General features: G+C 37.8%; 1 protein-coding gene across 2 annotated transcripts in view; it reads right to left on the minus strand.

Annotated features, from left to right (window-relative positions):
• TCEA1 (transcription elongation factor A1) overlaps positions 1 to 22,086 on the minus strand; it is a 27,212-nt gene extending 5,126 nt beyond the window's left edge. Inside the window, exons 1-6 of one of the 2 annotated variants that reach the window (XM_026842992.1) lie at positions 22,013 to 22,086; positions 13,077 to 13,182; positions 4,984 to 5,071; positions 3,792 to 3,937; positions 1,984 to 2,040; positions 893 to 1,047 (exon numbers count right to left, since the gene is read on the minus strand). In XM_026842992.1, the coding sequence (XP_026698793.1) occupies positions 893 to 1,047; positions 1,984 to 2,040; positions 3,792 to 3,937; positions 4,984 to 5,071; positions 13,077 to 13,182; positions 22,013 to 22,033 (573 nt within the window). In that variant the 5' untranslated portion in view covers positions 22,034 to 22,086. Of the gene's footprint in view, positions 1 to 892; positions 1,048 to 1,983; positions 2,041 to 3,791; positions 3,941 to 4,983; positions 5,072 to 13,076; positions 13,183 to 22,012 lie in introns of both variants that reach the window. The other variant, XM_026842991.1, reaches the window with a different exon arrangement.
• Between the last annotated feature and the right edge of the window lie 5,669 nt (positions 22,087 to 27,755).

Consider the following 27,755-nt stretch of genomic DNA (forward strand, 5'->3'; position numbering starts at 1 on the left):
GGGGGGGGGGGGGGGGGGGGGGCTAGAATCCAACACGTACAAGCAGAACTACAAAACCGAAGCCAGATGTTAACTGTGCTTTTGTTTTTCTCTGCCATAAAAATCTAATTTTTTTACTTGACTTCCTAGATTTATTTTGATTTGTAAAGACAGGGAGCATCTTAACAGGAATTTCTATTTGAGTGTCCAAAATGTCCTTTCAATAACATAAATTTAATTTGATTTAAAGGGCAATTCTCTTAGCTCTTTTCTCCAACCATTTATGGTTGTTAAATTTCCTTCAAAAATCACATTTATTGTTATTGTTACGCTTCCTTCAAAAGGTTTTATTTATTGTTAAGTTTCCTTCAAAATCACTTGAAGTATTCAAGAGATAGATTCAAGAGATGAGCTTTAAATTAACTGAAATGACAACAGGAGAGGGACTGATCTTTAAAACAACAGTGCTATACCTTGCATAGGAGTATAAACAGCAGAGGTTAGCATTTGAAAAATAAATTGCAAGACAGGCTAACACACATATATATATCCAGGAAGGTGAATGGGAAAGCAGCTTGGAGTCACTAGCCAGTCATATTTACATCTTCCTAAACTTAAATAACTCACTGATTTATGACATGGCCTTTTAAAAACTGCACAAGAAACCATGTTTCAGGAAATTTACATGCAACAGCTTACCTGCCTTCTGACATACAGACAAAATCAGATACTTAAGAACCATTAGCAAACACAACCTTCATTCCCTCTGCCCCAAAACAGCCCTGTAATTCAGACTGTGCAAGCCACAGTCTTTCAAAAATGCAGGCAGCTTATATAATTTTTTATGGCTAATAAATACGAGTCAGGATGTAAGTCCAGTAAGAAAATAGTTCAAGACTTATGTTTTACTTACCTCTGCTGTCATTTTGGCAAACTTGTCAGGAGGAATGTTCCCACATAACACATTTTTCCTTAGATTAGGATTCTTTGCATCCTTGAGATTTGCTATTCTACTTCGTACCCTATTTTTGTATTTCATATCAGTGTTTTTTAATTCTTGAAAAATAGGTGCTTTGGATTTAAGGAACAAAACATTAACAAGTGAAACAGAGCACTCTAAAGGATTAATTTTTGGGGTGACTCTTCCAAAACAATGTACTTCACTGTTGATCAAGTTCAACCCCCCAACCCCAACCAACAGTTACTTTCCTGTTCAACACAGCAGACTTCACATCCTTCTGAAGCCTAATCATAGCTCAGCACACGGTCAGTGAAATGCAAATTTTTGGGTAGTAGGATCTCAATTGAAATTGTAAAAAGTCACCCATAAATTTATGTCTAGTTCCTTAACCTCATCTTGATTAACTGATTTCTAAACCAATATTCAAACACTGGCAGCTCACTGACAGAATTTTAAAACAGACTTGCAAGAGAAACAGGAAAATCCTGAACAGGAATTATGGCTGACTAATTACCAAAGGACATTACAAGTTAGAATCATGAAGCTTAGACTACTTCTTTCTTTAATAGCCCCCCACCAGCTAAAATAAAAAGCCCTGACCTCCACTTTGTAATTATGCAAACAATGCTACCAGAACAACTCTTTTGAAAACTACAAATTCATTTAGAAATAAACTTGCAGAAAATAAAGACATTAAAAAAGGATTAAAACTGTTAACAAGAAGAGATTTAAAAATAACACAGAAGAGCCCAGCATTTTATGTCAGAATGCTGCAGTAAGATACAAGATTGCTGCTGCAAGGAAAACATACCGAACAGAACAAACCCACACACACTCACCTACACATTCCTACATGTTTTAAAGCAAATCATTTAGGTTATGTTGTTTTAAACACTAAATTTCTACACCGATGTGTTGAACAGTTTGCTAATTTGTTTAAATGAAATTAAAATTATTCAATACATAGATCAAGTTAATCAAACATTATCAATGCTTTTAAAAAACACTCATTCTAGAGCACATATATGTACAACAAAGGATATCTTCTTCAATCTGAGAACCCAACTCTTCTTCATCAGCACCAATGGCTATGTAATCATCTGAGGAAAATAAGCATTGAAATATTAGCAACCTGACAATCTTTGTGTTCTACATCCCTGAGAGCCCATTCAACTCTCCAAAAACTCAACAAATTACAGAACAACTACAGTGATTTTTCCCTTTTGTATAGGAAAGTTTAATTCACTGTCTTCTTCTCCTTTCATAACTTTATTACTGGGAAAAACAAAAATAAGTGAAGAGCAACAGAAGTTTAAAAAAATAGAACAACCCTAAATCTTTTACAAAACCAGAAATTCTTACCTTAGTTGCAAACAGAAATAGTGACAAAAAACTTTGATATAAGGAAAAATTTTAAAGATTCTAACAGGCATGGCAAATACTCATCTCCACAGCATATCTATGCATAGAACAGACTATTATGAAAACATTTTGTACTGTGTTTCATGAGTTCTCTCAGTCCACACAATACAAGCAAAACAATTAACATTTTGCATGCATGCAAGGATTTCCTTAGAAACATAGTAATTAAGCAACAGAAACAATATTATTAGATGTTTTTAAAAATGCAAATTCGAGATGTATCATAAAACATGTAAATTAGAATAAATAAATTATAGCAATCTAAGACAATGAAACACGACCTTTATAAAACGCCCAAGATAATTGTTTACTGTTTCTGACCAAAACCCTTACTCATAAAGACAGCTGCCTTTCTAAGATAGCTTAGGACAAATTAGATACAGTATGTTTTCCTCCTTCTCATTTAACATGGGTGTACTTCAGTGAGTAATCCAAATACCATTTCCCCTTCGATCTCATGCAGAAGGCCATAAAACCAGAAAACAACCTTATTTTTTGAGATTGGCATTCAACCCATGGATGATCAGTTTATATGTGCTGTAGAAAGTAACACAGCAAAAAAAGCCCCTGGAAAACTAACTACAAAATATGTATCCAATGACCACCAACTCGTAGTCTTTAGTCAGCTTTGACTACTGTCTGTATCTGAATTTATGTGAATTAAAAGAAAGACTAAAAGAGAGAAGAGGCTAAAAACCGAATGATTCAGAAGTCTGCTTACACTGGGTCAGGTTGCACTAAGCTAAGAAAAGAGGAACAGGACCTGGGTCATAAGTTCTGGCAGAAGAGAAGGACCCACAAGAAAAAAATTCAGGTCATTCTGAGGAGTCTGACTTATAGTTTGCTCCTTATCTAGCCTGTCATTCAATTTATCACCGAAGTGTACATGAGGGGGAAAAAAGAAAAAACCCCAAACAGTCAACGAATTTACAGATGCCCAAGAGGCATGAAGATAGAGCATGCAAGACTCTTACTAGGATTATGTCAAGATTAAATCAAAACAGAAAGGCAGCCTTCAAAAACCAAAATCTGAAGTCCCAGAGGATCTGATGTAAAAAAGGGCAGGCATGTATACACTGGCACACTCAATAAGAGATAAGACAAGAAAACAGCTTCCAGAAAAATATTTAAATAAGGCATTAAGGAGGCAATAAGCTTCCTGAAAAGAAATTCCATTGCAGGCAATGTATCAGACAAACAGAAGCCACAAAATGTCCCATATCATCAGCAACAAAAAAAATGTATTTCAATACATTTCCATGCTGTCAAGGTTACTCATTACTTGCAACGTGGGTGAATTGGCTTATGGACATATACACACAAATGGACATAAACAGGGTTTATCCTACCCTATCGGGCAGGAGCGGGAAGGACTGAAATAGAGAAGAAGGAAATAGTTAAACTTGAAAATATAGGCTACAAAGCTCACCTCCCGTCCTGAGAGCTGCAGAGAGCATTTCTCTACATTTCACTCTTACAGAATCTGAAGTGCTTGGAGCCCGGGGAAAAGAAGGGATGAAAGAATTTGAGGAAGCACTACCCTCCTCCTTCCTGCTGCTGGAATTGCTGCTTGAACTGCTAAAAAAAGGCAAAAAGAAAACTAACATTAATGTTTTTTCTCCCTCTTCAAATAACTTTGTTCCAGGGCAAAACACAGGCTTTTTGCTATATTCCTTTGACGGTAATCCAAAAAAAAATAACACAGGCCACCTTTTTAAGACTAACTGAATTCACATAAATTTAAAAGTGTTTTTAGAATATTCACCAGGGTATTCCACACAATAGAGACACAGCTTGTATTTCATTCCATTACACTGCATATAAGTTTCAGTTCTCAATTCTCTACCTTAACATGTAGTCTTTTTTTTCCCCTCCCATGGAACTTTACAATAAGAAACAGTGAAGATACATCACACTAATATTCACTCTGCAGTGAATACATTGCATTGTCTGTTTACTGTACTGAAGTGGTACCATGGTCACAAACAATCAATGTAACTCTAGACCAAAAAGTTTTCAGCTTGCATCAGGACAAATGGTTACAGGTTAAATTTCAATTTGAAAATGGCTGCTGGAAACAGATTCATTAAAACCAGTAATGTACAGAAAAAATGGACTTGCAGTTACTATTTTGTACATATTTTTAGCTCCTTCAGTATCATTAATAAGCTCATTTTTTCTGAAAATATGTATCTTATTTACCAAAAGGAGTGCTGAATGAGATTGTTTATTAAACATAAAAGCTAACAGACAAAAATATCTTCTAAACCTCTAACACATGCAATTACCACAAAGCTGTGACAAAGTTGTTTTACAGTTCTCAAAGCTCAGTGCTAGCATTGAGAGAATAACGAGTATTTGACCAATGAGACAGATGGACTAAACAATAACTGTCTGGCCATATCTTGCCCTGTGGCTTGCTTGGTTTGTGGGTTTTTTTTTTTTCCCCCCATGTCAGCAGCAGCACAATTAACTTCCCTAACAGACCATTTTTTGTACAATAGCTTGTATTTCACAAAATAACGTGGAAGCTGTCTCCAGTATGACAAATTTGGATCAAAGAGTTTAATGTTAATTTATACTGAGAGAGATTATTTGTGTAGTCATGGAGAATTAAGCACCTTTCTTCTCTTGCTTCAGGGCTGTTTTGTGAGGACGACGCAGCCTCCTTTTTCTTTTCTTCAGAATCTTTATCAGTTGAAGGTCCATCTGGAAATACAAAACATGAGAAACTCTTTTACCCAGAAATAGTAACCAATTTAAAGCAGTGGCAAAATATCTTTGATGATTTCTCCTGAACCAGTTGGAAATGCTATCAGCTCCCACTCTCTGCTTTGACCTTCTCTTGCAGTACAGCCTTCCACTCCCCAACACAACACCCTCCACAACCCAGAAAATGGAAAATATGACAACATCTCAGATCCTTCGAGTCAAATCCAGCTTCTGCTTAAACTGGCAATGAAGATATGATGAAAACATGGACATTTATGACTTGTTTTTGCCAACACTGCTGCATGAGGTAGACAACTTGTAAACTACTGCATCAAGTCTCTGGAGTTTGTCTTCCATGCTTTAAATGTAAATTCCTAAATACATGCCATTCTTTTTAATTATATTCACAGGACTTCCACCAAAGGACTAAACCAAACAAAACTGTGGTGTGAAAGCTATGATTGTTGCCAAAAAATATAAAGATCATTTTCATACGCTTTTGAAGGAGTTTTCCAGACACAAAGTGTTTTCTGTGATAGCCCTTAAATAATTTGTCATGCTGTTTAAAAATATTTGAATGTCTTCCCCATATAGGCTATGTTTAATGATGATTTTATAAAGAAAAGAGACAAAAGCCTTTATTAAAAAGGGCAATCACAACATTTAACTTTAACCTACCGAGAACACATATACCCTTCTATTGTAAAGAAGAATTCAGAGTGCCTAATTGAAGCTCCTGCTTTGATTTGCTCTCTAGAAAGGCTGACTCCCCACTGCCTACAGAGAGAACCTAGCAAGATTGGCATCACTCACTGACACTTAAGATTTTGTGAATTCCTCTCTCCAAGCCCTTATAAAGCTGCCATTACACTTCTAAATCCATACACTGTATTATTTTGATAAGCATATATTACGAACATTAAAAAGGACTAAAAAAGGTCAAGAAAAGGAGGGAAATCTGAATGCCCTGAACTATGTATCCAAATCCTTCTTTAGGCATCTAAAAGTATCCTCATTTCCCAAAAAGCCCCATTCCCACATTTCTCAGGGGAACTTGGTGGTATGGAACACAAAAATTCATGTCTCTTACTCAAGCACTGAGCTCTTTTTTCCTTTCCTAGAGAGTAGAAAAATTACTGTTCTGGCTTATTTTTAATAGGAACGATTTACATTTAAAGCTACACAGGAAATATATTAAACTGAACAGGATTTTGCTCCATTTCTTAACTTTTAAGGAATTTATCAAATCAATATCACTTCCTTAAAAAAAGCATCATCACCATAGAAGGAGACCAAAGACAGCCATACTGGACAAGACCAAGCAGCCATCTACTATTCATTCTCCAGCTGTACCTAAAAAGAAAAAAAAGATGCCTACCAAACAATAAGAACCAGACCAAGACACAAAGATGCCTCTCCAGAATATTTGCCCAGCCTTCAAGAACTTAAAAGTTTAGTGAGCTCCTCACCCATTGGTTGTAACTTTTTATTCAATTCTTGATAAATTGCTTCATTACAGAAAAAAAGGAAAATTAAACACAATGGCTGATGCACTTGGACCGACTGTCTTTAATAAGATAAAGGTGTTATTAAAAAAATCCTAAAATAAATTTATCAATTATTATTTATAAAAAAGTAATTTCACTAAGAAAGCAAACAAGGCTATAAACTGAATGGATCACAGAAGTTCTTTGCCAGAACACCTGAAACAAACAATACAAGAGAAAGAAAAATCCCATTTTTATTGTGCATATTCACATGACTACTCTATGACAACAAATGTTTACATGATATATAATGTCTAAAAAGATTCTAAGTGTGCATGTAATCTCATTTGCCCTCATTTTTTTTCAATTACATGATCACTTTTGTCGCAGGCTTTAAGACAAACTGATAGATCAAGCAGTTATCTTGGGGTACAGTTCAAGTTCTGCAAATCAGCACAGCTGCCTTAGAGTTGAGCTCTGTTTCAGCCCATTTACCTCCACATTCTTTTCTGGCACACAACTTGTCAAGTTCAGAGCTGACCTGGCTATCTCATGCTTATTTGGCATCAAATACACCACTACTGTATAGCTGCAACATGGTTTTAGTTTATTAAACACTTCCCTTTAGCCCAGCACTATTTCACCAGAGAAGACAGGCACCTGAGAACACCTGCCAATACACTGATTGCTTCTTTCAGTTACAGAGTGCAGGGTATAAGTGAGGCACAGAGATAAAGCAAGAGGTAAAAGCACAGCTCTTCCTACACCTGCAGACCAGTTTATGCAAGTAAGCCAAGGTCAAACTCCAGTGGCTGAGACAACTGGATCATCTTCAGTAAATGTCTTCAAAATGACAATTTCTTTAATCACTTAGAGTTTATATATGCTTTTGTTTAATCCAGTTTCAGAAATCTAAAAATAAAGAATATTTTCTGTTTCTTTGAAATATTCTCTTAAGTCATTCACTCTTATGTATTATAAACTGGAAGGCACCGAGAAGTGATCCAATGTCGAGCAGTATGTATTCTTAAACTCACATATTAGGAAGGATTCCTTACTTTATTAAAATACTGTATTGACAAAAGAACAGAACGCAATTAATAGCCTGCTAGACAGCATTTCAACTACCCTCTGGGGAAAGGAAAAAAAATTATCCTTGAAAAACTAAAAGTTCTTACTAATTAACTTATTTTATATTCAATGGCCAGGCTCTAACACAAAGGAAGAATGACAGCTAATGGGAACTATAACCAATCACAGAAATTCTAATGAAATGGAAAAAAAGGCCCTCTGAAAGATATTTAAAATTTGTAATGAGCAAGTGATTCACATCAGGAAGTCTATAGAACATCATAATATTTGCATAATATAAATTACAATTTGCTTTAAAGGAGTACAATTACTTTCTCAACTTAGTACAGCTATTAAAACTCACCAAAACTTTTTTTCAGAAAGAAATTAAAATTGTCATCAATTTCAGGACTGAAAACTGTAACTTCACAGTTTTAGCTACACAGCTTCAGAAGAAGGCCCTAAAAAAATCGTTAAGATTTTTTTTAAACAATATAAGCTAGTTTATGTTAATGTTTCTTTGAAATACAAAGAACAAGCTAGTAACAGGAATTGACTATTAGCCATTGGAATAAGACTATCTAATTCTGACTACTGCATTGCAGTTTCTATCTGGGACTTGCAATTAATTTGAAAGATACCTCTAACTCTTCCAGTAAAATAATCTATCTGGATAAAACATGACATGACAGTGTCATCCATTACCAGAACAAAGTTTTTAATATAGTAATATATAGCCAGTGATAACATAACTAATACAAATGTTAGAAGCCATTAACAGCTTCATTGTATATTATTTTAATTATATTACAAGACATTTGCAACTAACAAGAAAAAATAGAAAATAAAAAGATTTAGTGTTATTAATTTATGTCTAACTAAGTTTCAAAATTTTTAAAGTAAGTTCTTCAGAAATGTTAATGAGAGGTAGCTAGTTATTCCCTGGAAGCACATGAGAATTTACTTTAGTGGGTTATCATATGTTACCGATTCAGATATTGCCACCAAAACTTGGAAAGTGTCCTGAATATTCAGTTTAAATAAAGAAAAAGTTTAAATAAAGAGATATGAGAACAGGTAACAGATGGCATAGTCATTAATTTAACAATGACCTTCATATTTAATAATTCTTTAGGCCCCATTTTCCAAACCCTGACTGAAATAATCTTGGGATGCACAAGAAGCTACACTTGTCAGCAAGTCCTCTGCAAGACATAATAAAACATGAAGGTAAAATCCAAAAAGCTTTTTCCTAGTAGCAGCATAGGGAGGAATAACATCTAAAATCTATAAACAACAAAATCATAAACTGTGACATTTTAAAAGATTTTATCACAAGTGATGGAAGAGCATAACACTAGCTTCTTTGTTATACATGTTTTTTCTCCTATACAGTATGATACAATTTGCATCATGTATTATTATCTCTCTATTGATAATCCCAACAAATTATAGATCTACTAATAGTACATGGAACAGTTCCAAATACACATTTGACCAGAGGTGATTTCCACAGTTCATACTTAATATGGAAATCAAACTACTGAAATTATTTTTGCACTTGTTTCTACTTGATATCTTAAAGACACATACTCTTATCAATCGTAAACAATACTCTTAAATACAATTAGACTGTAATTTAGGAACTTTTGTCAATAACAATTTTTTGGACAAGACCAATAGGTTACTAGATGGATGTCCTTGAACAACTTTACCTAATGACACTGTTAACGTACCTGTAAGATAGTGCTAGACTGTGCCAGCTTGCTCCAACAGAATCAAACCCAGGTTCAAAATAACAAAGGATAGTATGAACAAAGTGATCAGAGTAGAACACTTCCGTTAAGTTCGGCTGGTGTTACCATCTCTTGACAATATTAAGTACTTAAATATTGTTTAAAAATAAAATTACTCAGACATGCACTTTTTTGAAATAGGCATTTCAAATGTTCATGGACCTGTTCTTGGTTTTTAATACTGGCAACAGATTATCACACTTGCACTTGATGTTAATACTATCATCCAGTCATTCTGCACTTCCAGTTCAGTACATAAACTTACTAGAGCTAAGTATAGAGGTCTGGACGTTCTTTTTCACTGTATACTCTTAGAGTTCAGTAAGTATTGTGATGGCAAACGTTAAATTCCTTACAGAATTTGTTGTTTTTAATATAAAGGAACACTCCTCATAACCTAAATGGGTATGCATAGGTTCATTATCTTCATAGCATACTCTGTATACTCAGCTACTTGGCAAAACAATCATTATTTCCAAATCCCGTATTATAACTGAAGAGTATTTTATTCCGAGGCCCAAATTTGCTTCTGTATGTAAATTGTGACCAACTCAGCTGTGTGGTTTAACATTCTTTCAGCAACATCTGAAAGCAGTCTTACACTGTAGCTCACTCAGCACTCAAGTCCTTTGCTGGGCAGCTTCCAACCCCCCCTGAAAAGCCACTGGTAACCTAGCATGGCTATAAAAGCCATAAACATCTAAGGATTCACAACCTTACTTTGATTTCTTCTCATGTTTCCCATACATTCTTAAAAGATAAGTTCCAATAGCACTGAACTTAAATAGTACATGCAGCCTGAACAGTCAAGAAAACTTGCCTAAATTCAAAATGTCATTTATAAAAATAACTCACAAAGACTTCAGCTCTCTGAGTACAATGCTTGGTACGATTAACAGCTGTCCGCTTCTGTTGCCATCTTTGATCCATACCATTTTACATGCACTATAAACAGCATAATCGAAACTGATTTCTCAAGCAGCTCAACATATGGTATTTCGTATTCTTCTGAGAAAGTCAAAACTAATGATAAAACAGAATAAGAGTACTTTGTAAGATTCCCACCCATATTTCACACAGCCCAGATACCCTATCTTCCACAATTACAAGATTTTAAGTTCTAATGAATTACTAAGCAGTGAAATGAGAAGTGAAACATCTGCCCTAGTATGATTTATTACAAGGTTTACATTACAATCAAGGAGAATTTAACCACTTAAAAGTTTTGAATACAAACAGTGCTGTATTTTCAGGAATAATTTGATTTTATGTAAGTGCACAACCACAACTATACGAGACCTGGGACAATAATGTGCATGCAATGTCTGCCCTGTAATAAAAATTACTGCATGAACAAAGGTCACATATCACTGCCTCAAGAAGGAAGTATTCAATTACGCTAATGTCAAATACATGCTATCTACTTTCCAGTTCCTTACATTTGACTTCACCTGAGGCAAGCAGCCTCAGGTAGATTCTCTGAACTGTCTGAAAACAATCTGAATGTAGCAAGCCATCAAAAGGGGAAGATCCACCATGCTCCAGCTGTACATTACTGCATCAATTTCTGTGCAGGGAACAGTAACTACAAACAGGCTGGACCAAAGAACTGACAAAGCTGAAATTTAAACCAGAAATGAACAAAAGAAATACTTTCCAGCTCTGGTTGCCTGGATAACCACTTGAGCACGAGCTGCAGCACAGGAGGGAGGAAGGAGGCACCTGTGCAGAAGGGAAGCCAGGACCACCCCTTTCAGCAGCACCCTACACTCAGATTGACCTGCCATGACCATCAGGCACTACAGACTTATTCCAGACTTCTACAGCATGAACACTGTCTGGTCCTCAGGTAGAAATAATACTCCTTATGTTTCACAGTGTTTGAACACTTAAAGATCAGTCAGCTATAAGTAACAACATAGTAAGGCAAGAGCTATAACTAACAACATAGTAAGGCAAGAGCTGTAAGTAACAGCATAGTAAGGCAAGTTTGACTGACAAGATACTGTGTTAAAAAGAAGACAGAAAACTATTTTTACTGTCTTAACAAATAACAATTCCTTTGCTCAAAGGACAGCAATATATAGAAGGGTCAGGCTCCTCCCCAGAAAAAGCAGCATCTGAAGGCACTTGCAAAATTTGAGAATTCTGTAGGAAAAAGGAGTATTTCTTCTACTTTGTTGCCTGGATTAAGTTGCAGTATCAAAAATCTGAACTTTAGAAAAAAAAAACCCTCTGATAGTTCTTTTAAAAAAAAAATTTAGATAATAACGTGAGAGTTAAATCACTCAATCCTGCTGCTGCTTTTAGAAGTCTTCAGAGTAACTCAATATGCAAGTTGATTTCTCCACTTCTGTATCTTATCACTTTTATGCATTGGATACAACACAGCTGGACTTAAAAGTTCTAAGTGGAAATTTAAACATAAACAATACATGTTTTTCACTATTTATCAGTGAAGTCCAATCAGAACTTTTACAAAGCAAGCATGTAATTTATAAATCAATATCATGATTTTAAAAGTATTTTTATCAGCATATCTACCTAAATTTAATCCCTAAAACTAACCTAATTAGTATTATCTATTTTTTTTTTATAGGTAGGTTAAAGAAATACGTCTGCTGTAAAGGTTGTTGCTTCTTACTAGAAGTTAAAAGCTGTGACAAATTTTCAATGTCCACATAAATGTACTGTCAGATGGATACAAAGTAATTTCTACACTATCTACAAGAAAGTAAAGTATCTGATAAAATACTTCATGATTAATAAAAATGAGGCTGACTTCAAATGCCAGAGGACTTGAACACCTCCTGGCAGTCAGCATATTTTTCTAGACAGAATGGCAAATACTTAATTCAGTAGAAAATGAACCATTTTCCATTTCAAAACGTTAAGCTTCCTGAATTTTTACGTTACATAAAGTTAGATACAGAGAAACAAAACAGAGTACAATACAGCTTATGAACAAAAATACCTGAACACAGTTTGAGATTTTAGTGTTTTCAAATACATTAAAGTTAGGTATTACAAAATACTCTTGAATAAAACCCTGCTAACAGAAAGGTTTCGTTAACTGTACTCACTGCTGTAAGGGAAATTAAAAAGTATTAACTCAATAATTAGCAAGTTGTTTAAAATTATGAAGGTTTTAGAAAGCACAGATCTACTTCTCAGTACTTTTAAGTTCTAACAGATTTTTAATGTCAATTTTTTATTGTTTTTTCTATCCACAAATCACTTTATAACCAAACTTCAAAGCCTCCACACTACATGAGATTTTGCACAAGTTCTTCAGAGTGCCTGTTATATCTGACAAAGGAAACAGTCAAGAACAGGTTCGTTAGTGCTTAGTACTGCAGTACAGTCACTCCAGCTCAACAGCAGGCAGTAAGACTTCAGAAATGAGTCATGTCACAGAAGCTGGCTTCCTACTGCTTGCCAGACCCAGTAAAAATAAAACTTTTTCTCTGAACACACTTCCACAGCAATGCACTGGTGATAGTCAAAAACAACTACTTCAGTGCAGAAAGTTTCAATACTTAGAGGAGCAGAAATACATCAAAAGGAAGGCGGTGTCAAGAATTTGCATCAAAATTGTGTAGAGTTTAAACATGCAAGAGCAGGGAAAGAAACTTTATGTCTTCATACCTAACAGTTTCTTCCAAGACTTGATAAGAGATTTTGCTAAAGATGTAACTTCTTCATCTGTGCTTTGCTTGCGTATCGCATTCACTGACATTCCAATTCTGGTAGACTGCAAGGGAAATAAAAATGTACACTATAGAAGGTGACATGAAGACAATTTAACAAGTAAACATATATAAAATTGTACTTTGACATTGTTTTTTTAAGAAGTATCTTTTTTTTTCCTCTTCAGTTTTTGGGGGAGGGGGGAGATTAAGAATACTAGGGTGTAACGCTGCAAGCCTTTACAAAACTTACTTTGACATGGACGGTTAGAAAGAACTACAACAGTATTACCATTTCTCTCCATCACAGAATCGGGGGGGCGGGGCAGCACATAGGCAGTCAGGAGTGTTAAGAGGAGTCAATTGGAAGATTTTTGCTCAAAAAGCATTTCAAAAAGTTCTGCAAAACTACTTACCTAAACTAAGTACAACACTCAAAACATCTCACAACGTGAAAATGACATACATCTTAATTTTATATACAGTTTTTAAAAAAGGTTCTAGCCTCAAACCCTTTTTTTTCTGTGAAGTAATGACAACACTTAATATTTTGGCGTGATCAGAAGCTTGCCAACTGCTTCAGTGACTTCATACTCTTAGAATTCCTGTTTAGTGGCTATGGAAGAAGCTGTAATATCAGTTGGGAGCAATCACGTTTTAGGTGCCTAATAATTCTGGCAATACTGAGATTTTTTAAAATCTTAAGCACATAGTGTTCTGCTTTTAGATAGAAACAATAAAACTAGGCTACCTCTCTGAAAAGGCCAAGATAGTAACAGGGTTTAAACCTTTGGCGCTACTGCCACCTATAGACTGAAAAGGAGATTAATTTACAATTCACTCCTTTTAAGACTAAGGGAGATGGAGTATGTAAATTTAGCTCAAGAGAACAGAAGTTTCATTTTAGAAGACTACTAACATGTTAATCTAACAAGTAGAACATTTCCACACTTTTAGTTTCACAAGAGGAAAAAGGGTTTAACAATACAAATTAGTAATTTATTATCATTTTGTATTTTGATTGATGACATTTTTTAAATTGTTCTTAAAATGCCCAATTTTGTTGCATTTTCTATTTATGGGACTCACTAACAAATTATTCTACTTACTTTTACAGTAGTTCATCGTCAATTTCCTTCTCCTTTAAAGGAAAATTTAAATCTTTGTGGCTCACTAAAAATGGAAATGATTTGTTCCTGTAAATTACTCCTCACAACCCACACAACACTTTTTGGGGCACCATGTATGTGCTAAATGACTGGAAATGTACTGAAATATTCAGTAGCTATTTCAGCAAAGGAAACACATCAAATAACTTCAGGTCTGAGCATCAGCTCTACAGACATATTTTGGATTAAAACAGATGGCTACTCACCTGTAACTAAAGTGTTTTGAGATGGACTCTGCTCACTCAGATTGGCCACCTCTCTTGACATTTTTAAAACATACCCTCAACATTATGTTCAGATAAGAAAGAATAACACATGCTTGGAACTCCATAAAATACTCACCATGCCTGAATGAGAAAAAAGGATCTACAAAAAACCCAACTCTCCATTGATAACTGGGCACAACCATAGCCTACTCTCATCACCAAAAAGACACCACCTTACAGACTTACTTGGGTAAGTAGAACACAAAAGCTCAAGTAAAACTCGAAATTAATTGGATAAATTAATTTCTTCTTCTGATCATACACGAGAAACAGATTATGGTAGCTATCTAAACTGCCAGCTTTCTTTAGACAATACATAAACATAGTTAATTTGTTTGCTTTATAAAGCACTTGATCTGGCCTCACCTGAAGAGAGGTCAGTTTATTTGTCTACAAGACGACACAGGTAATCACAAAAGATCAGAGTTATATTCTCAAAATTACTGTGATTTAATCACAAACCAGCTGTCAGCATTTGAAATTTCCTCAGTCTGTTCTCATGAGAACCATTTTCAGTGGAAAAACTCCAGTGTTTTTGCCTAGCCCGGTGTAACCTGTGGAATTGCTTTATATCTGTGCCACTCCACATGTGTGCAGGTGTATGAAAACCTTCCTCAAACTGTCCAAAATGCCATTTTTAATGGATTCTTCCTCCCAACTTCAAATTCTAGAGCACTTTTAATCTGCTTTCTGAGAGTAATGAGGCTCAGAGAGAGTGTAAAACGGTTGTTTCCACTCGAGGCATTCAAGCTGTAGGCCAAGCAGCCTTCAGTTGATATGAGCAACTGTTAGCATAAGTAACCTATGACTGAACCTGAAACAAAGCATATAGTAGCATATGTGTGTGCTGCGATCAGCTGGATGACCTGCTCAGCCTAGTGGCAGAACTCAAAGAAGAGGTTGAGAGATTAAGAAGTATTAGGGAGTGTGAATGGGAAATTGACTGGTGGAGTAACACCCTTGAACCCCTGAATCAACAGGAGATAATGGAAGCTCCAAAAGAGGCAGACAATCCTTCATCCTCTTGCTATCAGGCAGAAGGAGGGGCCCTAAGAGACGAGAGAGGCTGGAAACGGGTCCCTGCTCGGGAAGGCAGGAAAATCCTCTCCCCACCTCCCTCACCCTCCATGGTGCCCCTTCACAATAGATTTGGGGCCCTGGAACTTTTGAACAAAGAGAAGGAGGAAGAAAATGAGACAAACAAAGACGACCAAGGTCCACCAAGGCCAGGTCACTTCAGACCAGGTATTAAAACCAGCTCTGAAAAGAACCCCAGAAGAGTCATTGTAGTGGGTGACTCCACTCTAAGGGGTGTCGAAGGCCCCATATGCAGACCAGATCTGCTTCATAGGTAAGTCTGCTGCCTCCATGGGCCCCGCATCAAGGACACAGCAACACTCCCTACCCTAGTGAGACCAAAGGATTACTACCCTCTCCTGTTTTTTCAGGCAGGTAGTGATGACATCACCAGGAGAAGGCCTAAAGCAATGAAGAGAGACTTCAGGTCCTTGGGAAAACTGCTTAAGGGGTCAGGGGCACAAATTGTGTTCTCCTTCATCGCTTTGGTTGGGGGGATGGATGAGGAAGATTACAGGAGAATTCAGCAGATGAATGGGTGGCTCCAAGACCAGTGTTACCATCAGGGCTTTGGATTCTTCAATCATGGGTTGGTATACAGGGCACCTGATCTTTTGACATTAGACGGGATGCACCTGTCCCGGAGAGGGAAGGGGATTTTGGGGCAGGAGTTAACTGGGCTCATAGACAGAGCTTTAAACTACATTTGAAGGGGGAAAGGGGCAAAGCATCGGCCCATCTGAAGTGCATGTATACAGATGCACACAGCATGGGTAACAAACAGGAGGAGCTTGTAGCCATGATGAAACAGGAAAATTATGATGTTGTTGCTATTACAGAAACACGGTGGGATGTCTGCCATGACTGGAGTGTGCCAACTGATGGCTACAAGCTCTTTAGGAGGGACAGACAGGGAAGCAGAGGTGGTGGGGTGGCGCTGTATGTTAAGGACTGTTATGATTGCTTCGAGCACAAGTGTAGTGAAGACAGGGTTGAGTGTCTTTGCATTAGAATCAAGGGGAAGACCAACAGGGCAGATGTTGTAGTAGGAGTCTACTATAGGCCACCCACCCAGGACAGAGAGGTGGATGAGATATTTTATAGGCACTTAGGTGGAATCTCACTTGCCCTTGTTCTTGTGGGAGACTTTAGCTTCCCAGACATCTGCTGGAAATACAACACAGCAGGACAAGACCAGTACCAGAGATTCCTAGAATGTGTGGGAGACAACTTCCTGACGCAGCTGGTGAGTAAACCGACCAGAGAAGGTGCCCTGCAGGATCTCCTCTTTGTGAGCAAAGAAGGGCTGCTGGACAATGTGGAGGTTGGAGGCCGACTAGGGCACAGCGATCATGAAATAGAGTTCTCTATTCTCAGAGAGGTCAGGAAAGAGCTAAGCAGGACGGACATCCTGGACTTCAGAAGGGCTGACTTTGTCTTGTTTAGGCACCTGCTTGAAAGGATCCCTGGGGAGACAGTCCTGAAGGGTATAGGGGCCCAGGAAGGCTGGGTGCTCTTTAAGAAGGAAGTGTTAATGGCTCAGGAGCAGATGGTCCCCAGGTGCTCTAAGAGAAGCTGACACCAGAGAAGACCACCCTGGCTGAACAGGGAGTTTTGGCTACAACTCAAGGAGAAAAGGAGAGTTTACAGCCTTTGGAAGAAGGGGCTAGCCACACACAGTGATTGCAGAGAGACTGTGAGGCTACGCAGGGTGGAAATCAGAAGGGCTAAAGCCCAACTGGAAATTAATATGGCCTCTGTAATCAAGGATAACAAGAAAAGTTTATGTCAGTAGCAAAAGAAAGTTCAGGGGATGGAGCCCCTGCTAGATGCAGGAGGAAATTTGGTAACAAGTGATGAGGAGAAGTCTCAGGTGTTTAATGCCTTCTTTGCCTCAGTCTTTAATAGCAAGGTTAGTTGTATTGATGAAATCCAGCCTCCTCAGCCAGAATACAGAGACTGGGAGAACGACCCCCTGCAATCCAGGAGACAGTCAGTGCCCTGCTGCATCACATAGACATACACAAGTCTATGGGACCAGACGGGATACACCCGAGGGTGCTGAAGGAGCTGTCTGGGGTGTCAGGCCACTTTCCATCATTTACCAGCAGTCCCGGCTGAGCGGGGAGGTCCCAACTGACTGGAAATTGACCAATGTGATGCCCATATATAAGAAGGGTCAGAAGAATGATCCAGGAAATTACAGGCCTGTCAGCATGACTTCGATGCCCAGGAAGCTGATGGAGCTAAACACCATCATGCAGCACATGAGGGACAACCAGATGCTCAGGCACAGTCAGCATGGGTTTATGAAAGGCAGGTCCTGCCTGACAAACCTGATCTCCTTCTATGACAGAGCAACCTGCTCATTGGATGAGGGAAAGACTGTGGATGTAATTTACCTTGACTTTAGCAAAGCTTTTGACACCATTTCCCACAGCATTCTCCTAGCAAAAATGACTGCTCGAGGTTTGGACAATCGCACGCTTCACTGGGTTAAAAACTGGCTGGATGACTGGGCCCAGAGACTTGTGGTAAATGTAATTAAATCCAGCTGGCAGCCGGTCACAAGTGGTGTCCCCCAGGGCTCGGTTCTGGGGCCACTCCTGTTTAACATCCTTATTGATGATCTAGACAAGGGGATCAAGTGCACCCTCAGTCAGTTTGTAGGTGACACCAAGTTGGGTGGGAGTGTTGATCTGCTCGAGGGCAGGGAGTCTCTGAAGAGAGACCTGGACAGGCTGGAGCCATGGGCCGAGGCCAACTGGAGGAGTTTCAATAAGTCCAAATGCCGGGGGCTGCCCTTGGGCCACAACAAACCCCAGCAGCGCTACAGGCTTGGGGAGGAGTGGCTGGAGAGCTGCCAGTCAGAGAGGGACCTAGGGGTATTGATTGACAGCCAGCTGAACAGGAGCCAGCAGTGTGTCCAGGGGGCCAAGAAGGCCAATGGCATCCTGGCTTGTGTCAGCAATAGCGTGGCCAGCAGGGACAGGGAAGGGATCTGACCCCTGTACTCGGCACTGGTGAAGCCGCACCTCGATTCCTGTGTTCAGTTTTGGGCCCCTCACTACAAAAAGGACATTGAATGACTCAAGCGTGTCCAGAGAAGGGCAACAAAGCTGGTGCAGGGTCTGGAGCACAGGTCATATGAGGAGCGGCTGAGGGAACTGGGGTGTTTAGTCTGGAGAAGAGGAGGCTGAGGGGAGACCTCATCGCCCTCTGCAGCTACCTGAAAGGAGGCTGCAGAGAACTGGGTTTGAGCCTCTTTAGACTAGTAGAAAGCAATAGGACAAGAAGGAATAGCCTCAAGTTGCGCCAGGGAAAGTTCAAACTAGATACTAGGAAGCATTTCTTTCCAGAACGGGTTATTAGGCATTGGAATGGGCTGCCCAGGGAGGTAGTGGAGTGTCCATCCCTGGAGGTGTTCAAGGGTAGGGTCGATTTGGAGCTTAAGGATATGCTGTAGGTGGGAACTGTGCTAGGTGAACGGTTGGACTAGATGATCTCCAGGGCCCTTTCCAACCTAGACGATTCTGTGATATGGTGATCTCCAAGCCAGACCAAATGAGAAAACATAAGGAACACAGTCCAGAAAGAAAAGTAACCACTAAAGCAAGCAGAGGTGTTACCAACTTCAAACTGTAAGAGAATATGAGGACAGCAAATTGGTGAGCACCTGGATCAAAGCAGAGCCAAACCAAACCCCTGAATAACTACCTTCAGGTTCTAAGGTCTCCCTGGCTCGCCAATGAACTGGCAAGAAGTCATTAACACAGACTGTACACCACAGCCTAGTTCCACAGTGTGTGTAATTCCCAGTAAAACCTGTTCATTAAAATAAAGACTGTCTCTCTTGCTCTTTAGCTGTGTGCTACCCACAATTAGCACCACAGATATGATGCCTTTAATACTGAGTGGTTGCTAAACAGATTTGCAATTCTGACCACCAGATAAATCACGTGTGAGGAAGGCTACTGGCTCCCTGCCTAGCTGAGCAAGGATCAGCTTGCTTCCATAAAACTTGCTAGATATGACAGTTGTATTATTGTCTGTAACCACTTCAAGCTTTCTCTGACCAAAAAAAAAAAAAAAAAAAAAAAAAAAAAAAAAAAAAAAAAAAGGTGAAAACCATACAAGCACAAGTCCAAACTACTAACGCTCTCTCTTTCCTATTCCACATACCTGTAAAATTTTTCAGGGGACCTCACCGGCTCAGACTGAAGCAACAGTCATGTTACAGGAAAAATTGTCATTTCTCTTTAATGGAACAATCATATCAGCTAACAGTGCTTTTCTTAACGTAGCCAGCTTTTAAAACTGCTTAAACATGGGTGTGGACATACGCTTTTCACTTGTGTCCTGTGTTTCATCAGTTGAAACACATCAATAGATACCTCAATCTACACAGAGGGAGTTAGTGCTCCCACTTTCTCCTGATCATCACCCTTTTTGACATAAGCACACTAATGATCTAGTACCAGAGCAATGCATATGATTACTTTGCATTTCAACTGTTCTCCAAGTCCTCCATTGCTTAAGCAATGAGGCTAACAGAAAATTTATGGCAGACTTTACCTATTTATAAGGCTCTCAACAAATATAATGTAAATTTGAGTCTAAACGTGGTGCTAAATGCAACCTTATGCAATTGAACTGTTTTGAATCAGCAGTGGATATTTAAGAAAAACGTCTTAACTAATCTACAGTCAATCTGCTATGCAAGAGTACACCAAAATACCAGATCCCTTTAGACCTACTGTAACACAGATAATTCTTCTTTACAAACTCATACAGTGCCCACACCAATACAGATTAAAACCAATCTTTTACTGGAAATATTATTTCACTCTAAGTACAGGCACCCATCATATGGATGAGAATAAATACACTTCTTTCAAGTAGGATAGAAAACTGGACAGAATTAATATGCAACCCTATTATAGATTAAGTCAGAATTACACAAGTGCCCAAAAATGCAGAGAGCTGAGTTTGTACTTAGCAAGATTAAGAGTCCTTCTCTATTGATAACTTCATTAAGGTTTTTGTTGCAACTAGGAAAATAATGTTATCTACTTGTACATTCTCCAAATCCTCACAGTTGAAGGCTAAAATTGTTTTGCTCTTCTCTGTAAAACTTCTTCTAATCTCATTCTTCTCACTAAGCAGAACAGGTTTGCATAGCAGCATTTATAGAATTTCTAGAGCACAGGCAGATATATTTTTTATTCCAAAGGCAAAAAACATTATGGCACAAATACTCTGTATTAAGACCTGCACAAAGAAACTCAGAAGAATCAGGTTAACAGAGGGTTTTTCTGGATGTTGTTTTTGTTTTGTGTGGGGCTTGAAGAGAGGTTTTGGTTCAGGCTTTTTTTTAAGGAAGGAGGTTGGACATAGGGGAGAAGGTTGCAGCATCAAATCAGCCATGCTCATTCATGCATTAAGGTAACACTTTCAAAATCCTGTTTTCTGTCACAAACAGTATTAGCAATAACATAGCACATACATTCTGCAAATATTTAGGATGCATACATCAAGAATGACATTTCTACTGACACTTAAGATTTGAACTTTATAGCTAATTCTGTATGACCATTAATTGTCACTTTGAAAAAAGTTACTTTTCAGTCTCTTCCAATTTAAGTGGCTATCAGAGCAAATCAGGTCTTACATTTACTTCTGCCATTTGAAAATTTTCAGAGATAGGAAATAACTAGCTATTTTGGAACAAAAGTTGTTCATCGAGGAATTACATGATAAACTCTATGTTAGAGATGTAGAGACAAGTAAAATTAGAGAAAGCATGCATGCAAGTGAGAAAGATTGTATCACAACATCACTTCTGTCCAGGGGAGTAAATGTTGAGGAAGAGTACAATTACCTCAAGAAATTCACTACTCGGAGTTACAGGGGTGGGGGGTGGGGGAAGGAAATTGTCAAATACAACTCACCTGAAGGTATGAACTATGCTACTCCTCACTTAATCCCAAACCAGAACTAACTACATAAGAAAGTATTAGCAGTAACTGGGTGCGTTCTCCTTTAGAAGGAAGGAAACGCATCACATTTGTGTTAGTAAGAACCTAAGACTGTATGTAAGGTAAGTTTATAAGCAGGTCTTCCCCTTCGTCCACAACAAAATTCACTATTTTCAACTTAGAAAGCTAAGCTTTAAGAGCTAGCTACTGGAAGAAAACACTTAAGATAAGTGACCTAAATCAAAGTGAAATAAGATTAGTTACCCTATAATAACACTGATTCTTACAAGGAGTTTCTACATAGGGATCTACTTTAATAGTGCAATTGCATTCCAAATTTGCTGGCTTCACTTTCATCATTATGAAGTTAATATTTGCAATATAACAACAATAAGAAAATCGTACCTGTAACAATTCAAGGGTCATGGGAATATTCTTAAGCTCCTTCAATAAATCAAGAGCTCCAGCCTGCAAAAAAAGAAAAAAAGGAAAAGTAAATTTAGTGGCAATTGGATACTTTAAATACAATACCAATATAATCCCAGACTGGATTCAAACCATCAGTTCCCAGTTTATCTACAGAACAACTCTAGCACAGGGAATGTTCTGCTTCACAAACTCTAAGCATTAACAGGCCTTAACTCAGAAATCAAAGTATTCACTCAGACTAGAGAAGTTCTATTCCATATAATTCAAATGCCAGTTAAAACATTCTGTCAATTACTACTTCACCAACACACATCCTCATGAAAACAGTCTCAAAGGTACTTCACTTAACAGCAGCAGAAACAAGCCAGACAACAGCAGTAATTTTCAGTTCAGAACTTCACCTGTTTTATCACAAGAACCTGAAGCTGAGAAGCTCTGCGTACTCCATGCAGCACATATAACTATATATATAAAACATAAATAGCCAACATTCTTAACTGTATTTGCAGTGGTGTGGTAAAACAAGTTTAGTGGTTTAAAAACTGTAATCAGATTACACTGTTTTACTAGACACAACTACAGTTTCCCCAGCAGAAAAAACAACTTAGTGTGTCTACCAACAAACACTCAAATAAAAAAAGTTGAGCAAGATCTGCTTTCAAGTCTTATTTTCAACTATTAAGTTTAAATATTAATTCAATGAAATACATAGATCAGGTTGCACAGATTAGTGTGGACACTCTTCAGCCTATACCAGACTGGCGAAGCATCGACACGTTCCAAACTAGAAGCCAGAGCCCATCCTAATGTGCTGTAACATCTGGGCTAATATATCTGTTCTATTCAGCTGTCATGGGTTTTTCTTTTTGCCTTTTCCCCTCCTAAGACCATAAGGAAAGGTACAAAAGAATACTGTGTAAACAGCAACTCTCTAGATAGATGAGTCAATTTTCAGAGATTGTACCGTTAATAAACTCTACATACAGCTACCCTAACTAACAATTCATTCCTTAGCAATGCTGCCCTTAAAGTTTTCATAAATGTGAGCTCCATAACTTACTTTAACCTCTACATTCTTGGATGATTTACCACCTCTACTTCAGCAAAGCTCTGCACCATCCACTTCTTACTGTGCAGACTACAGCAGCTTCCTAAAGGCTGAGATGATTTTGCTGTCTTTCAAATGCACATGGTTCTGAATTTGTGACCTATGAACAGCAAGGCACCAACTGCCTTCACATATGAGGCCACTCTACCCAGGCTAAGACCATTACCTTCCCACTTTCTTGATTCATAATTTTTTTTTCATTTGGAAATACACCCCACAAAATTTCCGTCTTGCTAATCTTTGCAATTTGACTACTTTTTCTTTCCTTACCTCTTTCTCAACCCATTCAATTTTGTTTAATGTGTTTTGCTTGCCCTCAGTTTTAAATTCTCCCTAATCAACTTCTAACATGACACCTGTTGGAAGGAAACTCTTGTAATCTCCTGCTGCATCTGCAGGTCTTACAATTTAACCACTGAAGATAGCACATAAAATAACCACCAAGAGGCTAAGATGAAAGTGGAACTTCTGTGTCACATCCAAACAGACACAGCTTTGGACACTTGCAAATCTGCTACAACCTCCATTTTTTAAAACAGATCTGATAGCAAAGAAATCTCTGAAAATAAACATTTCACTATGTCCCACATCTTACACAAACACGATTCACTTATAAAACTAAAGTTTTATTATTTTGTCATCATAGCAAAAAGCCTTATTTAACTTTTATTCATGATACACAAAACTTCTCCGGTTTTAATTTTAGTAGCAGTGATGCAAGACTGAGAAATGTCATGCTGTTTTCAGGTGCTAAATTGAGTTATCACACTAAACCATTTATTTCTCTAAAGTCATAAGCATGATTTCTTCTGTGAACACACAGATCTAAGTAAAGCAAGTTAACTATCTCCACTGCTACAAAACAAAATCAAATTCAATAACATCTTCTTAGCCAAACCAAAACAAATGACAAAATTACAATCCAGTAACACTTACCTCCAAACCAGTTATTACCAACTGTACACAGCATGATTTAAAAATACAGATTACTGTAGTATGCAATTTCAGCATACCAATGATACTTTAATGCAAAGTACCACTCTTCATCTCATCTTAGAAATAGTCTAGTCAAAACTTCTTTGCTTCTAAAATCCCTTTCTAATTGTACATGTCAGAACAACTGTATTATTCCCAGTCTACACATTTCCGAAAACTAGTAACTTGATATATAGGAGGTTAACAAACCATGCAACAAGTAAAAAAACCCAGGTACTCACTACACAAATGTTACCTACATTTCACAGATTTCTGTACCAAATTACCAACATTTCTAATGCACTAATGCTTTCTAAGCCTTCACTCTTCTCTAACCAATTATATTAAGTGTACCAAGAAGTAGAAGCCTTAAATTAAAATTGAGTTTGAACTCACAGTAACTAAACAGTTTTTCATAACCACTTTTCTTAGTATAAAATCAAATGCCCTTCTTTCCTCAAAATCGGAGTGGAATTTGCACAGTAAAACTTGTAGTTCCTATTTTTCTAACGTAAGAGTTCTCCATTTAAAAAAAAAAAAACAAAAAACAACAACAACAAAAAACAAACAACAGACATTAAGAACATTATTTTAAATCTTCTTTTAAAGGCACTTCTATAATTTTATAGAAAATGAATGGCAACGCCCCGTTCCACTAGGCTTGTTTGCATCCACTTTACCTTGTTACTTGAATTAGCAGGTCAGCTTCATACAGATTTAGTAGACTACTCCTCTCAGCTTTCTCTCAGTTGATCAGATCGTTAACACCAGAATGATATTCTATATTCATATTTTAAAGCTATGCTTCAGATGATAGACAAAGGAGTACATTTCTGAAGACTGCAGAACTAACCAGTTAGAATTCTGTTCTACTTAAGGGAACAAACATTTAATAACATGGACAGTTTTAGAACTTCTTCACTAAACTTACTCAACTGTAATTGATTCTTTTAAATCCATGAATGCAACCTCATTTTTCATACCTTAATGAAAAAAAAAAAGTGTCTTTACACACAACAAAAGCTATATGGAAGGCACTACATGTGTTCTAATCCAATCAGTTATTCTGAAGGAGTAACAACTATTTCAAACATGCAACCAATATTAGAAGTAAAAAAAGAAATATGTATATCACAGTATAATAAATACAACGTTGCATTACTATTTCGTCCTTCAAAACAAAAGAACTGCATACATCACTCCACTAAAATAGTTATGAAACCTGCACAGCTACAATTAAATCTTTAGTCAGGGCAAATCACCAAGAGTCTGACTCAGGAAGGGTGTCTGCACAGCCTGCCTTTTCAACTCTTCAAAAGAAACGCCAAACAGCACTTTGCCCCAAGCCACAGAGTCACCTTTTATATGAGGGATGAAGCATCTCTTGCCATCTGAGTCTTGACAACTTCAGAGTGAAAAGGTATCAAAGCTTTTTTTTTTTTCTTCCTCTTTTAGTGATGGGTTTCATCAAATCATTCTCATTCAAAGACATACATCAAATACCTGTTCTTGTTGAGTATAAATGAAAAATGAATACAAGAGGTGGTCAGGAACATCATTATCCAGCAGGTACTTATGTAAGAATGCATTTCTCAATTCAGTTTCATCTTTGGGAGACAATGAAGTATCTCTTCATAGAGATGATCTTAATTTTGCTAAAGTTAGCATTTTAACTGCAGGGCAGGATTAAGAAGGAAATCACATTGTGCAATTAAAGAAGAAATACCTTATGAATGACAAAGGATAGTAAGAAAAACACAGAGACTATCCTGGGTTAAATAGTGATGTGCTTCCTCTCCTATCATACAACTAAGGGTTTTATCATGGTACACACATGCACTTTGGATAAACTGTCAGATCTCCACTACTGGCCACAGAGGCAGCTCAAGCCCTCAGCCTTAGGTTTTTGAGACTGCGTCAAACTAACAACAGAGCCACTCGTGTGCAGTAACGAGCTGGAACAAACAAGCTCTTCTCTGACAAAGTACCAAAACACAACTGCTGCTGCCCAGACTCTAGTTCCTGGGGCAGGGGTGAAGATGAAGAGCCAGCCACTGGCTCCAGCCAGGCACAGCCCAGCCCGGCTGTGTACGCTGCCTTTGGCCACATCAGACCTATGCTGACCCCAGCAAAGACACTGCACTGCTCCCTAAAGCTTTGAAAGTCAATGAGGTTACACATGCTAGAGTGTGAATACACGTGCCCAGCTGCTGCAAGGTACTACATCTAAACTCCTAAGCCTCCCAGATCACAGAGAAATACGCTGTGGTCACCAGGATCATCTCTGGCATGGCTGCAGCACAACTCCCCAGCACCAACACTAGTTCCCGTATTACCTGGGAGTTGCTTACTTTCTTTCTACTCCCAGAAGTCTTCCAAATAAAATGTAATTGACTGCACTTGATCATTCTCATTACCACAATATTTAAACATTTCACACTATGTTTTCACTCTTTCAACATCTCGTAGGAAAGAGCCACTACTTCAACTTTAGAGTCAGGAAAGTGAAACTGAACTTTGTGCTGAAAAGCATGGGGAATAGAAATAAAAAGAGGGGGGAAAAAGAGGAAAAAAATAATCAAAAGAGTAAACGCTGGTTGTAACAAATTCTTCCCACTAGACAAGGGTCCTGCCTCCGCAGTGTATCATTACAGGGTTCAAATATATCAGAGCTAAACAATACAATATCATGGAACATCCAAGAATTCTGAAACACAGCAAAGCATGGTCTTTGTGGACTTGAGATTAATTTGTCTGGATTTCTAAGGAAACAAATTTAATTTGTTTAATGCAATTGCTATTTCTATAAATATGAAAATCTTAAAAATGTTATTTATCATTTCCATTGTCTTAAACAGCAATAAAGACTTCTAAAAACTGACATTCCACACCACTCAGTTCTGAACTATCACTAATATCAAGTGTTTAATGCACTATCAAAACATACAGAAAAAACCCTTAGCTTTATTTACTAAAACAGTAGCTTGCAAGAAAAACTGCAACCACACTACACAAGTTACAAGAGAATGACAAAGTACCCACCTGAAAAAGAAGCAGCAAACCGAGTTTACAATTTACCTGTATGCTTTTTTATGTGTAACCACAATCGGGTATTTGGCCACTGCTGCGCAGTCATTTTTTTTTTTAATGTCTTCAGAGCAATAGTACAGATGTTACACACTGTATCAATAAGTTCTACATCAAGGGCATACATGAGAATAACACTTGCGCTAACCTAACTGAATTCTACCTAACTCATCTCCATTCTGAGGCTAAAGTTATTCCTTGAATTAATAAACACATTTAAAGTTATATTCATGCTTTGTTTCAGGTTAAAAAAAAAAAATAATAGCGGCTCACATCCCCTTACTTGCTTCCGAAGTTTGCCCACACAACTCAGGCCGCCCTGCCGAAGCAGAATTAGGGTTCTTCATTCATATTTTAAATAACTCCACTTTTTTTTTATGCTTGAAGGCGAAAACAATCCATCTGGAGGAGACCGCCTCCGCAGGCATTCTCCTCTAGCCAGCTGGGCTTCCCACAACACATCCTACCCCTGAGCGAGGCCAAGACTGAGATTTTAATGAATGGGAAGCAGAGCCGCGGCCGGTGCCCGGGCACGAACCTGTCTCTTAT

Source organism: Athene cunicularia (assembly GCF_003259725.1).
Source record: "Athene cunicularia isolate RWA chromosome 2 unlocalized genomic scaffold, athCun1 chr2_part1, whole genome shotgun sequence".
Lineage (NCBI taxonomy): Eukaryota > Metazoa > Chordata > Aves > Strigiformes > Strigidae > Athene > Athene cunicularia.